This window comes from Metarhizium acridum (assembly GCF_019434415.1).
Source record: "Metarhizium acridum strain ARSEF 324 chromosome Unknown scaffold_141, whole genome shotgun sequence".
Classification (NCBI taxonomy): domain Eukaryota; kingdom Fungi; phylum Ascomycota; class Sordariomycetes; order Hypocreales; family Clavicipitaceae; genus Metarhizium; species Metarhizium acridum.
The window spans coordinates 261,282-276,312 of record NW_027094020.1 but is presented as its reverse complement, the minus strand read 5'-3'; the positions used below and the strand labels follow the sequence as shown (position 1 = coordinate 276,312).

The 15,031-nt window shown below is 51.7% G+C and overlaps 8 protein-coding genes across 9 annotated transcripts; 4 read left to right on the top strand and 4 right to left on the bottom strand.

Moving 5' to 3' along the window:
- The first annotated feature begins 4 nt into the window (after positions 1–4).
- J3458_008743 (uncharacterized protein) lies at positions 5–4,231 on the top strand. Of its 2 annotated transcripts, XM_066119367.1 has the most exons (6): positions 5–399; positions 461–598; positions 652–714; positions 769–1,355; positions 1,407–3,029; positions 3,081–4,196. In XM_066119367.1, the coding sequence occupies exons 1-6, from the start codon at positions 312–314 to the stop codon at positions 4,089–4,091; spliced, it is 3,510 nt and encodes a 1,169-aa protein (XP_065975159.1). In that variant the 5' UTR covers positions 5–311; the 3' UTR covers positions 4,092–4,196. The 2 variants fall into 2 exon arrangements, with proteins under 2 accessions (XP_065975159.1, XP_065975160.1); XM_066119368.1 differs by having other exon boundaries at positions 461–714; positions 3,081–4,231.
- Positions 4,174–5,495, bottom strand: J3458_008742 (uncharacterized protein; the record flags this gene model as incomplete). The annotated part of the gene is made up of 3 exons (XM_007817471.2): positions 4,174–4,697; positions 4,758–5,041; positions 5,102–5,495. The coding sequence occupies 3 exons, from the start codon at positions 5,493–5,495 to the stop codon at positions 4,356–4,358; spliced, it is 1,020 nt and encodes a 339-aa protein (XP_007815662.2). The 3' UTR covers positions 4,174–4,355.
- A 174-nt stretch (positions 5,496–5,669) lies between these two features.
- J3458_008741 (uncharacterized protein) lies at positions 5,670–6,488 on the top strand (the record flags this gene model as incomplete). The annotated part of the gene is made up of 3 exons (XM_007817472.1): positions 5,670–6,033; positions 6,093–6,254; positions 6,310–6,488. The coding sequence occupies 3 exons, from the start codon at positions 5,670–5,672 to the stop codon at positions 6,486–6,488; spliced, it is 705 nt and encodes a 234-aa protein (XP_007815663.1).
- Positions 6,214–7,562, bottom strand: rpc25_1 (DNA-directed RNA polymerase III complex subunit Rpc25). The gene is made up of 5 exons (XM_007817473.2): positions 7,401–7,562; positions 7,245–7,343; positions 7,081–7,177; positions 6,869–7,019; positions 6,214–6,790 (listed from the first exon to the last, which is right to left on the bottom strand). Exons 1-5 carry the CDS (start codon positions 7,410–7,412, stop codon positions 6,568–6,570), a joined length of 582 nt encoding a protein of 193 aa, XP_007815664.2. The 5' UTR covers positions 7,413–7,562; the 3' UTR covers positions 6,214–6,567.
- Positions 7,563–7,784: 222 nt separating this feature from the next.
- On the top strand, positions 7,785–10,430 carry J3458_008739 (uncharacterized protein). Its single transcript, XM_007817474.2, has 2 exons — positions 7,785–9,202; positions 9,294–10,430. The coding sequence occupies exons 1-2, from the start codon at positions 8,181–8,183 to the stop codon at positions 10,147–10,149; spliced, it is 1,878 nt and encodes a 625-aa protein (XP_007815665.2). The 5' UTR covers positions 7,785–8,180; the 3' UTR covers positions 10,150–10,430.
- On the bottom strand, positions 10,183–12,352 carry J3458_008738 (uncharacterized protein). The gene is made up of 2 exons (XM_007817475.2): positions 11,865–12,352; positions 10,183–11,791 (listed from the first exon to the last, which is right to left on the bottom strand). The coding sequence occupies exons 1-2, from the start codon at positions 11,868–11,870 to the stop codon at positions 10,703–10,705; spliced, it is 1,095 nt and encodes a 364-aa protein (XP_007815666.2). The 5' UTR covers positions 11,871–12,352; the 3' UTR covers positions 10,183–10,702.
- A 235-nt stretch (positions 12,353–12,587) lies between these two features.
- Positions 12,588–13,468, top strand: RPP2B_1 (ribosomal protein P2). Its single transcript, XM_007817476.2, has 3 exons — positions 12,588–12,720; positions 12,853–13,025; positions 13,092–13,468. The coding sequence occupies exons 2-3, from the start codon at positions 12,867–12,869 to the stop codon at positions 13,263–13,265; spliced, it is 333 nt and encodes a 110-aa protein (XP_007815667.1). The 5' UTR covers positions 12,588–12,720; positions 12,853–12,866; the 3' UTR covers positions 13,266–13,468.
- A 162-nt stretch (positions 13,469–13,630) lies between these two features.
- Positions 13,631–14,656, bottom strand: J3458_008736 (uncharacterized protein; the record flags this gene model as incomplete). Its single annotated transcript, XM_007817477.2, has 3 exons — positions 13,631–13,865; positions 13,930–14,396; positions 14,468–14,656. 3 exons carry the CDS (start codon positions 14,654–14,656, stop codon positions 13,631–13,633), a joined length of 891 nt encoding a protein of 296 aa, XP_007815668.2.
- Positions 14,657–15,031: the final 375 nt, after the last annotated feature.

The following is a 15,031-nucleotide window of genomic DNA, read 5'->3' as shown; positions in this document are numbered from 1 at the left end:
AAAATCCATTTCTAATATTTGGACGACTATTGGGCTACCGGTTGCAGCTCACGCTTCCGCTGACAATAATCAAGTGGTTTTCAACGCCTTGCTGCACTGTGGACCGCGAGGTCGTCCAGTTGGCTCTGGTTGTTTGCGTCGCCAATCGTCTCTTGCTGCCCCTCTCACTTTGCGACTCAATATACCAAGGAGAACGCAAGCACATGTTGGCAGACAACTCCGTCGCATAACTCAAATAGTCAGGCATCTTTCGAAATACAGGCAGATTGTTATCACCAGGGAAGCGGGTCGTGCGTCACGCACCTCAAGGCATGGCTGATTTTCGCCAGCTCGCTCTAGACTTTGTTCTGGAGGACAACAAGGCGAAATCAGTCCGCTTTGCCCAGAAAGCTGCCAAGGGTTCGTATACTCGGCTCAGCACTTATGCATGTTCAAGTTTCAATGTCTAATTTCTGGACAGAGATTGAAACCGCCTCTCCAAATTCCAACCCTGTAGCACGATGGGTTGAGTCTGTTCAACCATGGATGCCTGGCAGCAATGATGATGATGTGATGCGGGATACCGACGACACACCAGACTGGACCGCAAGATCAAGAGGTTCTGCATCTAATTTTACTGAAATATTGTTCATTCTGACTAATTCCCAGCAGCATTGGAGTTCTTGTCCCGGACATTGTACTATCTGAAGCCGGAGGCCCTCAAGCCCAGCCAGGGTAAGTTCCCATAGCCGCTGGTCTATGTACTGCCCGATATCTTACAACGTGCAGTCAATCTCCTCGTCACATTCTTCGGAGCCATGTTTGATGTCGATCATAAGGCTGGTATCCTACCGTCGGCGACTGCACTTTCGCGAATTATTGCCATGAAGTCATTTCACCCAAATAGTGGCAGGGACATTATCCAAAAGGTGTGCACTCTTAAAGAAGATTTTCCTCGACAAGTATCGAAAACTCGCCTTGCCGTCTACGAGCTGCTCAGGTCCGTAGTCAGCAATCCAGAGGTCGCCAAGGACCTTCAGCAGCGGGACGGCAATGATACCGTATTTATGAAGGATCTTCTTCACCTCTGCCAAACTGAGAGGGATCCTGATTGCTTAATGGTTTGGTTTGATATACTTCGACTATTTCTTTCCGAGTATTCGCCATCCGAAGAAATGTTGGAGGAGATTTATGGAACATTCAAGGCGTACTTTCCCATCACCTTACCTCGCACTGCGCAGAGTGGTGTGACGCCTGAGGAACTGAAGTTGCAGCTGCGCAAATGCTTCTCATCAACTCATCGTCTTGCTTCGCTCTCTCTACCTTTTCTCATTGGTAAATTAGACCAAGGAGATGGTGTGACAGTCAACGTGAAGGTATGTTGAGCCTGACCAGGCTCGGTACTGTTAAGCTTACAAGTGTCACAGGTTGATGTTTTGCGGACAATAAGGGCTTGCCTGGAAGAGTATAAAGACCCAACGGAATCAATCACGCCATATACCAACAGAATATGGACCAGTTTGAAATATGAGGTCAGAAACGGAGAAATCGAAGACACGATTTGGGCAACGCTCGAAGTACTGAAGGCTCTTACGACGAGACTGGCCGGCGACGACCTGCGCGACTACACATTGACGGTTACAAGAGACTGTGTAGTTGATTTGGCAACACCAATGTATACTACCGCCGCTGGTCGATTGCTCGTTAGTGTGCTCAGCGCCAACCCAAGCGCCTTTGTTCTCATGGTAGCGCCGGCAGTTACGCACATCAAGGAGAACCTTCGTCACCCAAAATCACCGACACACAGCCAGGATCTTCTGAAAATTTTGCGCATCATTCTCGAAACACGCCTACTCCTCACAGACGTGGAAATGTCAGAACATGATAAAAATGACTTCGCAGCGGTGGACGGAGTTTTCAAGACTCTATATGCTGATGTCTACAAAGGGCCTTTGGGACTGTTCGCAAAGCCCGGCGCATCTGATGAGGACTTCAAACTGTCCACAGAGGCAGCGCAAGGTGTTGGCGCTCTCATTGGGCAGAGGGTAATCAACCCCTTGGCTTCCGATGCAGGGCACAAGACTTCAGACCTGCCGTTGCTGCTACCCGTATCAACATGTGCTGAAAGCTGCGAGACACTGTTTAACATTTCCACAAAACAATGGGACGAAAGGTCAAGGAGAATTGGCGCCGATGAGCTGGTCAATGAATCCGTCAAGGCTCTTCAGAGGATAATCCAGGCATATCCTGGAGGCTTCCCGTCGATAGTTGCTAAAGCCTCATCTATCCTTCGACAATCGATGGTCAATCTTACGCATGACTCCTTAGACACTATCCAGTCCCTGGGCCCGCTCCTGGCATATATTGGCTGCTCATCTTTGTCAGCAAACTTAGAACTGTCACTTGGACAGTTTGTCCAAGTCATGAGGACTATTGAACTGGAGTTGTCGGCGGCTATTGACCAGACAACTAGCCCAAGAATATGGTGTTCTTTGGTTGCTGGAATCCACTCAACTGTGAGATATTTCAATGAGGCCTGCTTAGAAAAGGATGTAAAGCCCGGTGCAGTGGAGGAGGGGACTCTATCTTTGGACCGAATTATCGTCAAGTATCCTCAACTTTCTTCAACGAGCGCCTCTGGCGAGCTTGCCTTACCAACAGTTCAGTCAACCTTGAACTCTGTTGCTGAAACTCGTAGCGACGCTTTATTGATTGGTCTTCATATAGTGGGCTCACTATATCGTCGGGCAACGCAGTCAACCGAAACTGGGGGTCAACTTGCGAAAAGCAGCGACTTCAATGGCTCAGAACCACACCAGGAACTCCGATATCTTTCTCTACTATCTGAACTGGCTGGTTTCATTGTCCACGAACTCAATGAGTCTCAGCAGGCTTCCCTCGAGGTAGAGAAATATGCACTGAACCTCTTCCGCGGAGAAGAGGTAGATGTATCAGCGCCATCATCATGGACTTGGTTGACCTCTGGGTATTTGGGTATCCTGTCCCTCGGAATATTGGAGTCTGTGAGGCCTTCTAGAATAGCCCAACTTGTAAGTGCGCTACCGTTGAGCAGACCTCAATGAAGCTAACATGGCGAACAGTACGAATCTGGCGTGGCACAACAAATCCTAACTGAAGGGACAGCTACTGGTGGCTCTGTCGGTGGAGTCGCATTGCGACCTGTGAGGAGATCCATCCTTGCGATATTGGCGAATAAACACAATATTGAGACACTTGACTCGGTCATGGCGAATGTGACAACCAGCTTGCGAGATGCTTTGCAGAAGACCAGAGCAGACAATGCAAACGACTCACTGGCAACAAATATGGAAGCTTGCTTTTCCATATTTTCCTTGGTAGGAGGACTCTTCAGACGATACAGTGGCAGCAAAATTCAACCTTTGATTCAATTATTACGTACCGCCCCGAACGATGTTCAGTCCGGCTATCAGCTTGGACGAGGATTGGAAATCATCGTCGCCCCCCAGAGATTTCTAACAAAAGAAAACTTTGCCGTTGTCCGACTCCTCTGGCTCCAGAAGATCTACGTTGAGCTCATCAAACCCATGCTAGAAGTCGCCCTAGGCAAAGACTCTAGCATTACCGATCCCATCATCAGGACCAACTTCAGTATATCCGTGCTACTGATGGTCAAACACTTGAACTTTTCAATCTACGAACAGGACGCAGACAAGATTCTACGAATCGCCATCGCCATCGCACAGAATCTCGGCATCGGATCCGACGGCATGGCTGCCTTGCAAGTTATCAAGGATATCCTTGTAGAAGCTTCCGAACAGGCCCAAGACCACATTCGCAGCCTCATCAAGATCTGTGCCAGTACTTTCGCAGACAGACAGCAAACACCAGGTCGACCGGATTGGTTGCCCGCTGAATACGGAGCCGTAGTTCCTAGTTTAGAAGAACAGGCTGGCTGTGGCAAGATAGCATTAGAGATTGTAGGGGGGTTGCCGCGAATGTTTGAGCCTCGCCATTTGTTGGCCTATGAGCCACAGGTTCAACGAGATTTATCAACTGCTTGTGGTCATAAGGTGCGTGAATTGAGGAGTACGGCGCGGTTGGCGCGGGGTGCGTGGGCAAATGTGAAATAGATTCCAGCATATGGTGGTGATTGGAGGATTTTGGATAGTGATACCACGGGGTAAATGTGAGGCTTTATAGATTCATCGAATAGTTCACACGACGGCTTACTATCAGAGTTACTCATAACGAGTTATTCTCAAGAGAATTAACTGCTTCTATACATCCAGGATAGTGCTAGCACCTGGTATTTGATTCATTTTGTAAGCTCAACGCCATGCCAACTCGTTCCCTCATCCCATGTCGCAGCTCAGTCATCCACCCAGCATCCTAAACTAAGCCTTTCTCCGCTTACCCTTCGACTCAGTCGCATTCGCACCCGTGGCATTACCAGTAGCACCAGTGCCCGCCAACATGGCATCCAACACCTCCGTATTAGAACCATAAACGTCCTGTGAAGCGGACATGATCTTCTTAGGGTCCTGCTTGCCAATAGCCGGGACGGAAGTAGCCAGGAATTCCTGGAAGGGCTTGGGGACGAAGCGACCAGTCTCGTCGAACCATGACGCGAAGGACTTTGAAATTTCGAGGGTTTTCGGTTGGCCGGTTTTTTCTTCCGAGATGACAGTTACGTAGTACGTCGGGTCGTTTTTCTTTGTGTTTGTGCGGATTGTAATCTACACTTGTTAGTATATATATCCATTGAAGGAATGAAGGCAACGTTGGGGACAACTTACCCGCTCCCCCGAAGGTGCCGTTCCTTGATACACAGTACCCTTCTCCACAGTCGACATCCAAAATGTAAGGAACCCATTCAGCAGGGCGTATATGGCAACAGCCGCAGCAGTGTAGTACTTTGTGTTGTCAAAGCCGAACTTGTAATCCCACCCGAAACAGGCGGCTGCGATGGCGAATGCACCGTAGCCCAGGGCCAGCCGTACATCGGTTAGGAAGTGGGATTGTTTAAATTTGAGGGAATTGAGGTAGTTGGGGAGAGCGTCATCGGACGTATTTTTGAGGTCTGACATGGGTTAGCTCTCGTGAATGACCTAGGGATGGCGCCATTGATGGTGGGATTTACCTGAAAGATTGTAGAGACTGATTTTTTCTGTGGCCATGATGGCGGTTGAGTCGGCGAACTGCTCGCGGTGAGGATGGGTAATTCGAATTGTTGAATAAAATGAACGTACGGCGAGGTGTCCTCCAGATGCCAACTGGTCCGTTGTGTCTAAGTCGGCCGTGGGGCTGGAAGGGAGAGCTGGCCTTAGCTGGAGCGTCAGCAAGCGGGTGGTGTGGGACCGTATCAGGAAGGCGGTGGCGGCAGAATCCGAAGCTCCACGGAAGGGAAGCTGATGCTCTTCTGTGCGTAATTGGCTCGACGATCCGTTCAACTGCTCCCAACCTCTGACCACATCCGCCTCCGTCCTATCGACAGTCGACGAGCGCTTAGGATCGCTCAATTTCTCCTCATTCATTCTCCTGCGAGTCGTCGGCTCGAATATACCGACGATGGCGCAACTCCCCGTGCAGACCCTACACCGGGATCCCCAGTTATTGTATGCTAAACACCTCCCGTCGCCAGTATCCAACGTCCCGATAGATATTAACGGCGTCGCAGCTACTGGATCCTGATCCCCATCACCGTCGTCATGGTTCTCACCGGAGTCCTCCGTCACTACGCCTCCGTCCTCATGGCCACCGCGCCCAAGAAGCTCGATGCCAAGGGCATGCGGGAGCAGCGCGCCTTGGCCCACGGCGTCACCCTCCGGTCAAACTATCACGTCCTCTCGCAAAAGGCCTTCGAGCAACGCCGGGAGACTCTGTGCGCCGGTTACGAGTCCGGTGCATACCTCAAGGAGCCGGATCGCAAGGGTCAGCCGCCGGCTAATCCGCTCACGGACCCTGGCGCCATGGACGGCATGATGGGCATGATGAAGAACAACATGGCCATGATTATTCCGAATACGCTTATTATGAGTTGGATCAACGCCTTTTTCAGTGGCTACGTCATCAGTATGTCTTACTGCTAATGGGAAAATAATGTTTGAAGGAAAGGGGCTGACTCGGCCTAGTGAAATTGCCTTTCCCTATTACCATCAAGTTCAAGAGCATGTTGCAAGCTGGCGTGCAGACCAAGGATATGGACCCCCGGTGGATGTCGAGTATCAGCTGGTACTTTCTCTGCATCTTTGGCCTCCAGTTTGTTTACGTATTTCTCCTTGGAAGCGACAATGGTGAGTGTACTCATTCTTCGATTTGCTGTGGCATGTTTGTGCTAATATCTCCCAGCCGCTAGTCAAATGGCGCAGCAAATGGCGGCGCAGCAAATGCCAATGAACCCTATGGGCGGTCCCGGACAGGACCCCGATAAGCAGTTCAAGACTGAGGCCGAGAATCTGGCCGTCATTGAGCACTACTCTGTATTGGACGACGTCGAAGAGCGTCTGCTTCAGGGTATCAAGTCGTAGATCCATGCTAGATGGACAAAACTTAATGTAGAAGATTCCGTACCGGCGGGTGTGCTTCCTAGTGCCTTCCGTGAACCTGTTATGCGCCATCCCACCACAGACACGCACCAAGGCCTTCACGGGCCATACTGCCCTTGATCCTGTAAGGCGTCTTGGCTGGAGCTTCTTCGCCTTGCGTTGGTCCAGCCGGCGTCTGGTCATGCCACTCCTCGTCAATGACTTGAAAACGGACCATTTCGTGATTATCGTAAAACAGCCTATCATCTTCCAGGTTCCAGATCCAAAGCTGCTCACTATGATTACTGTCGGCCGGTCAGTGAAACCATCCAACGCCACTCGCTAGCCCCCGAATCATCAGCCGTCGCACGAGAGACACTTACTACTCCGCACCCTGTGGCAGCTCCTCAAAGGGAATGAAAATGTCGTCAAAGAAATCCGTCCTCAAGTTAATGCCCGCAGGCGTAGAGCTCCGTATCCTGCCGAGCATGACTTCGCCCTTGAACGGACGAAACACCACCATGCGGAACTCGACTGGTTTTGGTCTCGTCAGCTAACCCTTAATACACGCGATGAGCGGCAAGCCTTTCCATACCATTGACATTGACCAGTCCCGTCCCATGACCTATCAAGCCCTCCGAGGTCCAGAGGACATCGTACAGACATATACACAGTCCAATCTTCTGAATGACCTACAAAAGCTGAGTTGGCATTTTTGCACCCTGAGTCAAGGTGGGATGGTGGTGAGCAAGGATGTACCTTGTTGGCATATTTTGCATTAATGTTATCTTCAATGGCGACTATGCTGTGTTTTGAAAAGTCCTCTGGCGCAATTTGCACCAGATCTGAGATTTTGGTCTTCACAAGACGGGTTAGCAGTGGTGTTGGGTGTCGCATAGAGGGACACTGGCTTACCAGGATGAACATTATCACGGACTCGTGCTTCAGGCTCCGACCGCGAACGGAAGAGGATCTCCAGCTATAGTATGTGCAACAGAGAATGCCTCTGTCCACCAGCAGTCCTTCCAGTCTGTGAAATATCGACAAGTCTGGTCGTGGTACAGAAACTCGTTTGCGCCCAGCCAATCAGGTCGTGGGAACGCCAGACATTCAAAATTAAGAGATCCTGGCTGTATTCTGCCCTGCACAACTCCCAGACCCCAACCTCACCGCCTGCTGTCTGTGTACGGAGCATTGCACACTGACTCGGGACCCACTTACGCAGGCTTTGCGGGCCCCCAATAGCGAAACAGTTCCAAAAGTTCAGGCACGAGGCTTGACTTGTCCGTCCTCTTGTCTATTCCATCTTGTTCGCGGCGCTCAATCCTCTGACCGCCTCGACATCTTGCCCACCTGGTTATTCTTTACTTTTATCTTCCGCCCTCTCTTTCCAACTAGTCCACTTCTCAGTTTGTACTTGCATTCTTGCCTTTTTGTCTAGTTCAGTTTCATCTCAGAGTCTTTGTTGGAGTCTTTTGGTTTGCGGTTGCGTGTTTCTTGCTCCAAGATCTGACCGTCTACGCGCTCATTGCTCCAAGAGGTGGTTCGAATATCAACGACACAGATATCCCACTTGATCTCGTATCAGAACCCTTGCGATGCAATTGCTTGAACCCTCTGTTCAACACTGATATACAGACAAGTGTTCTGTCGGTAGCGCCGCAAGCTGCAGCTACTCCAACCTATCCCGTCGCCATGTCTGGTTACGGCTACGGTCCGCCTCCTCCTCCTCCTCCTCCACCGTCAAGTTCCGGTTACTCGTCGCATCCGAGCGCTTCATATCCTCACAAAGGTCCAAATAGGGGAGGTGGGGGATTCCAAGGTTCTCGGGGTCGCGGCGGCCAGTATCCCCGTTCTCGAGACCACCATGGACCTTCTCAGGCTCCGTTCGAATATTCGGGTCAACCCTATCCACCACATCATCAGGCCTCCTACGGCGGCGCACATGCTCCTGTAGGCAGCTATCCGCCTCATCCGCCGCAATGGCCTGGTGAACATGCCGCTCATGCACCTTTTGGCACACATCCCCATGCCCCTGCACCCTTGTCTGCTTCCAACTACCACCCAGGTTATGGCCCTCAAGCATATCCAACAACTGCCCAGCATGCACAACCGCCATCATATGGCTCCGCACAACCATATGGGCAGCCATATCAGGGCCACCCAGTTCAAAATCCTTCGCATTGGAGTCCGCAGGGCCCTCCTCAACCGTCACACTACTCTAATAGTCGTGGACGTGGAGGGTATGGCGATCGTGGAGGCCCAAAGCCGCACGTAGCGGAACATGTTCGTCATGGTTACGGGCATGAACCTGTACCACCGGCTGTAGCGCCATATGGCCAGTCGTACCCTCATGATCTCCGTGCTCCTCATTTTCCTCCAGCGTCGTTTCCATATCCCGGCCCGCCTCCTGCACCACCCTCATCACGTCACGACGGCCATTCCGCCCACCCCTCAAGGAGAAATCGAATTGGTGGGCACAAAGATGGCTTCCGCGGCCGTGGTGGTCATCACAACAATCACCACAATAAAAACCGTGCTGGCAAGCAACAAAACAGTGACAATAATAAGCCCAAGACAGATACCCCCTCGGTTGGAAAGAAGAAGAAACGTAAGGTGAACACTCTCGGCCTAACTCCAGGGGTAGAATCAGAATCCGAAGATGATGAGGGTGAAGAGAAGATTCTCACGGATTTGATTGGTGCTGAAACTCTTCAGTAAGTCAGCCAATCATCCTTGTGTTTTCTTTAAAAAAATAAAAAAATATAAAAAAATAAAAAACCTAACCTTGCACTAACAATCGAACAGAATTAGTGACGTTGCTGCGTTCCTGGCTGAACGACGAAAGAATTATCCTACAAAAGCACGAGTGGAGGCAAAGAGAGCTGCCGAGGTGGCGCAAAAGGACGAAGCCAAGACAGCAGAACTCGAAAAGCAGGCGGACAAGCTGAGAAAGCAGCTTCGCAAGGTTGAGTTCACCATCAAGCGAAAGCGAGAGCAAGGGGACGAAGGAGATGAAATGAGGGACTCATCTGATGACTCGGATGACGAGAAGCCAGAAGTTATGTCTTCTCGAGTACAGACCGCACCACCACCCCCTCCTGCCAAGAAGGCGGATGTAACCCGTCATTGCAAGTATTATTCCACTGGCGGTACATGTGGGAAGAAAGGCAAGTGCCGCTTCGTTCACGATCCTGAGGTTAGGGAGGCAGCGATCAAGGAGCGCGAGGCCAATAATGGCCGCTTGACCATTCAGCAACGTTTGATTCTGAATGATAAGGACCAGGAGGACCTAGCCATTCTCCAATCCATCAAGTACCTGCGGCAAAAGGGAATAATGACATCTACACCCAATGGAACCGACGAGAAAGGAGGGGCCAAGGAGAAGGGGACAGGGCTGGACAATGAAAAGGACGACACCCAGACCAACGTGGCGCCAGTGCCTGCGACGTCTCGGTCAAGTCTACTTCCTGCTGCTCCGGCCTCTCTGCCTCCTCCACCCGTCAAAAGAGAAACCACCCCACGTCAAAATAATCCTCAGCCTTCAATTTTCCCTAGTGCTGACAGTGCCAGCGATTCAGGGGTGAAGCATTATGAAGGTTGGCTTTTACAGCCGTACGGTAGTTCGAATGAGGATAAGTCCAAGACGGACGATCTACCTTGATTTAGATTATGTATTACTTGATAACCAAAGTGTGTTAATGATATTTCTGTCATATCTGTAGAATTTCCTCGGTAGTTTTGCGTGAATCCCCAATTCAGACTGCATTATGGATGTACCCATGTACATGCACAAGCTCATGTACCTAATATATTCCCATAGTGGACATTCCTGAGCGCTTGCCTATCTCTCATTTTGAACGCCAGCTTCTTCTGCCAGTTGATGAAAATTTCGCTGTCAAAGGTGGACTTTCGTTCTTTGAAAGTAGACACATGAAGAGAGGCGTCATGACTTGTCAAATATTGTCATTCTACTGTCTTAATCCAACCGCTCTGATATCAACCCTCATGAATGCTAGCTTAACATAATGATGCACAACAAACTGAGAAATCATAAAAAACTCCGTCGCTAATGACCATGCCACCAAAGACGTCGCAAAGGCCCGTCTGAAACGCCATCTTGTCCAACTTCCAACCTTCACACTTGCTAGTTGTGAATAAACAAAGAAAGAACTTTGATATCCTGTGGAAATATCACATTGCTCCGTCGTGCGAACCTACCGTCTCCTTGCGCGAAGTGCCTCGAGGGCTTTACGTTTCCGATCTTCCTTGGCTGCCTTGAGACTCTTCTCTAGACGCTCTTCCTCTTGGTCCTCCCTGCGGCCGATGAACTCGGCGCGGCGTTCTTCCTTGTCGAGTTCATCTAGGCCCGCTTCCATATCGGAGGAACCTTCCGAGTCGTAACCGTACCGAGGACCCCCTTCGTCCTCCTCATCGTCGTACTCGATGAAATCGTCTAGCTCCTCGTCGTAATCGTCTTCATACCGTGAGTTCTTGGATGTGCTGTGTCGGGGGGCGTTGAGCAACGCTCCACCGCGAGGTACATCCTTCTTCCCGACTGGATTTCCTGGCTTCGGCCTCGCCGTTCCTGTGTAACCTGTCGTGGCTTGGGCTGCCTTCTTGACCTTCTTGGTTGCCTCTTCCGCTGCTGCAGCGGCGGCGGCTGCTTTGCCACGAGCTGCGGGGACACGGGCACCGGCGCCCGGACGGTTGTCTATCGGACGACCTGGTGGCTGTTTGTGGCCGTTGACGCCATTGCGCTGACCGGGCTTCGATGTTCCCACGTATCCACCCACGTTTCGTCCCTTGGAGGACGTCGCAGGGGGTGGTTCGTCTCGAGCTTTCTTGATAGCGCCCTTCTCGACCTTCTTGTGTTGAATCTTGCCGACTTGACCCATGGTAGCTTGAGCCCGTTGTCCACGGGCCAAAATCTCGGCAAATGATCCCTTCTTCGGCGGTGCTTTGGGTGCGGCGGCCGCAGGCGACGGCGCAGGTGACGGCGCGGGGCGGCTTGGAAGACCCGGTTTCGTGGACTTGGGTGCCGAGCTGGCCACCTTGCTGGCAGGTGTGTTGCCAGGCCTTGCACTTCCAGTATACGGCTGTTGAAGATTCGGCCTGTCACCAGATGACCTTGATGTCTGACCAACACCACCAGACGAGGCCGCCAGACGTGATGCCTTTGGGCCATCTCCACGCAGATCGTCATCGGGTTTGCGTTTACTCGGAATCGAGTCGGTCCTTTTGAGGCCTGGGCCGGACGCAGCAGTCGACTTGCCGCCGCTGATTTGGGCTAACAAGTCTCCGATCTGGATTTTGAAATGTCAGCCGAGCTGTACCATGAGAAGGTGAGGATATCTTGGATGGGGGGGTGGAGCCTACCGGCATTGTAGCTGCCTTACCGGAAGCTCTCCCAGGTGAACACGAGAGCTAGTAGATTATAATCTGGCCTCTCTCGTAAGAGACCTGGATGTGATGGTAATATGTATCCCTCTGCTCTCTCGCCTTCTCTCCCGCAGCAGGCAAGCGTTGGTATTTATGCAACGCGAGGCATGGGAGACGTGGCGGGAGCCAACAAGCCTAATCTTGTTAAGCCAGCTGTTTGGTGAATCAACGTTTCTTAGTAAACCAAACGAATGCGAGGGGGTTGGCAAACGTTGAGGTTTCCAAACGGCGATGCACTGCTGCAGTAGAGAAAGATTCGAAAAAGGGGGAGGACGCCGGCTGTAAGCTTCAGTAAGCCACACTACAGAAAAGGCGAAGCAAACAAAAACAGAATGTTGCGCTGGCAAACAGCTGCAGCAGCACACTTCCATGACAATGCGCTTGGGGGGCAAAAAAACGGCGAATAAAATACGCCACAATCCTCGGACCAAGATCGGGCACGTGATGCCTGACTTTTATGAGGTGATGGGAAGGTCTGTGGCGGGTGCGAAGCAAGATATATGTGGCTGGTGAGAGAGAGACATGGCAGGCATGGGCTTTGGCCAGTAAAGTACGGAGTACGTACCGCTGTCGGGGACCCCACATCAGTCCAATTTCGCCCTAACAATTTGCTCGCTAAATCACGTTTTTGTCGCCCACAGGTTTGCAAAATTGGCATGCCACTTTTGTGCGGCTCCGCCAACCTTTCTACCTGTTCAACTCCAACCACAACCTCACTGAACTCGAAGGCTTCAGTCTCCGCCCAACTTGCGGTTAAATTGATTGATTTCTCGTGTTTCTTGACACTTAACCTGTGAGTCCAACTCGTCCAATTCTGCGACGCTCGCAAGCCGTCCCAATGTAGCACGAATCCATTATCAATTCTGGCGCATTGCCGCGGATTGAAAAGTCGAGCTCAAAGTCTGACCAAGTTTTGCTACAACAGTCACCACATTCAAAATGAAGCACCTCGCCGCTTACCTCCTCCTCGGCCTCGGTGGCAACAACTCTCCTTCGGCCAAGGACATCAAGAACGTCCTCTCTGCCGTCGGTATTGAGGCTGACGATGACCGCCTGAAGACTCTCCTCTCCGAGCTTGAGGGCAAGGACGTCTCCGAGGTATGAACCAACCTCTCCTATACCCCGACACACAGCTTGGCGATGTAATATTAACCCTGTCCATAGCTCATTGCTGCCGGTTCCGAGAAGCTTGCTTCCGTTCCCTCTGGCGGTGCTGGCGGTGCCCCCGCTGCTGGTGGCGCTGCCGCCGGTGGTGCTGCTGCCGAGGAGAAGGCCGAGGAGAAGGAGGAGGAGAAGGAAGAGTCCGATGAGGACATGGGCTTCGGTCTCTTCGACTAAGCGGTTTCTTCGGAGAAGCCTGCAGGGTTACGACGTCGCACGAATTTCGGAAAAGTTGAGGTCGGGGAGTGCCACGGTTCTTCAATGTCTCGGGCGTAGGGGGAATTGGGCCCATGGATTGGGCTGGCGTGCTGTTTTTATAACACGGGCGTGATAGACCCCTCGGTCCATGGAATTTACGGCTTGCAATTTTCTGAACTTTTGTCCTTTTTCTATGCAATGTGATGAAACTTGTGTGATGATGATTACATTCTGCCCCCCTCCCTTTTCCCCATATTAAGGTACCATGTCAGATGAATCACAACGCCTCGCTAATGCAATAAACTAGATGCAATAGAATAAAAAAGACAATCAAAACTCCCCCGCTACCGCTTCATCCACGATGACGGCCGATAAGACGCCTCCTCCTCTCCTGTCCACGAAAATCTCGGCGGCAAGTGAGCATCTGCCATGGTAGCAGGATAACTCGGCAGGGGTGTATTTCCAGGATCTGGCGTCGTGGGCAATTCCGCAGGCGGCTGCCACTGCGGAGCGCCTTGATGGCCCTGCATTGTCGGATATCCCACAGGAGACATGTACGTGGTTGTAGGCGACACCTGGCTGTCAAGCATGTTAGTAACCCAGGACCACCAAGTATGGAAGAATGCACCGGAACCTAACATACCAAGTGTGCTGGACGCCGTCCCATGTCTGGGGGTCCATTGGGGAAACGGCATCGTTTTGGTTGTTCGCCATGGTGCTCGTCGACGCCCAAGACTGCTCCCGTTGCAGCACCGGGACCTGCGGCTGCTCAGGCTGCTTGGGTATGCTGAGCAGCCAAGGGGGATACGCCTCGTACACCACGGTGGACTTGGGCCATTTCTGCTCCTCCACGGCCGACAAGACATTTGCCGTGCAACGCTTGCACCCGAGGCCTTGTCTGCTGCAGAAGAGTGCCACCGACGCGGCTATCAGGACCACCACCGACGCTCCCACCCCAACGGCGATGACCACCAAGCAAATCCCGCCATAGGGGTCTTTCCTCTCACTCTGCTGGTTGAGCTGGGCGTTTGCGGCGGTACCTGCAATGCGCATGTTTGTGTGTCTTGGCAGCAGTGCAGGCGTTGTCAGAGACCTGGCTGCATCTCCAATCTGTGTATACATTGGGCGGTTAGTAAACAGGTAACAGGGCCCAAGACTATTAGCGAACCAAGTCATCTCACCTCCTCCGGTAGTATTATGCGTGGCACAACATCATGTGTTGTTTCTGAAGCCGGTAATGGAGATATTGAGGGTAGCAGGCTTGTATGTGATACAGAATGGTCGCTTGTGGACAACCCATTCGCATGGGCTGCGTCTCCAAGCACAGCCATGGAGAGCAGCAACTGTACGAGTAGAATAAAAGCCGCCATGTTGCTCCGCGCCAGCGCCAACTGTAAGCGACCTGGAGGGGGGGTTTGTAAAACGAGACTTGCTCAAGGTAATTACACAGAAGGGGAAAACGCACAAAGCTGCACTCTTGACACGGAATCCCAAAAACCGCCATCGTGTTCGCAGCAAAGCAGACTTGGACTTATATAACCTCAACGCTCTCGCTTAATCCACTATCCCCCTCCCCCTCTTCCTGTCTTCCTCGAGACATCCAGATTTCCAGAGAGAGGAGAAATCCACGTGGTCAACGCGCAGTTTCACGCCTTTGATTGGTTTCCATAGTCCCCAAGTGCATGCATATGAAGCCCTTCCTCAAGGGTCGCCAGGAACCCGTACCTAGGGTCAGCATCGTATCC

Coding starts and splice junctions, on each gene's coding strand:
- J3458_008743 (XM_066119367.1), top strand. CDS start 312: ATGGCTGATTTTCGCCAGCTCGCTCTAGACTTTGTTCTGGAGGACAAC. Junction 599..651: donor CTGGACCGCAAGATCAAGAG/GTTCTGCATCTA, acceptor AATTCCCAGCAG/CATTGGAGTTCTTGTCCCGG. Junction 3,030..3,080: donor CTTCTAGAATAGCCCAACTT/GTAAGTGCGCTA, acceptor CATGGCGAACAG/TACGAATCTGGCGTGGCACA.
- rpc25_1 (XM_007817473.2), bottom strand. Junction 7,178..7,244: donor ATGCAAAATATGCCAACAAG/GTACATCCTTGC, acceptor CAGCTTTTGTAG/GTCATTCAGAAGATTGGACT. Junction 6,791..6,868: donor CTGCCACAGGGTGCGGAGTA/GTAAGTGTCTCT, acceptor ACCGGCCGACAG/TAATCATAGTGAGCAGCTTT.
- J3458_008739 (XM_007817474.2), top strand. CDS start 8,181: ATGTCTGGTTACGGCTACGGTCCGCCTCCTCCTCCTCCTCCTCCACCG. Junction 9,203..9,293: donor ATTGGTGCTGAAACTCTTCA/GTAAGTCAGCCA, acceptor ACAATCGAACAG/AATTAGTGACGTTGCTGCGT.
- RPP2B_1 (XM_007817476.2), top strand. CDS start 12,867: ATGAAGCACCTCGCCGCTTACCTCCTCCTCGGCCTCGGTGGCAACAAC. Junction 13,026..13,091: donor AGGGCAAGGACGTCTCCGAG/GTATGAACCAAC, acceptor CCCTGTCCATAG/CTCATTGCTGCCGGTTCCGA.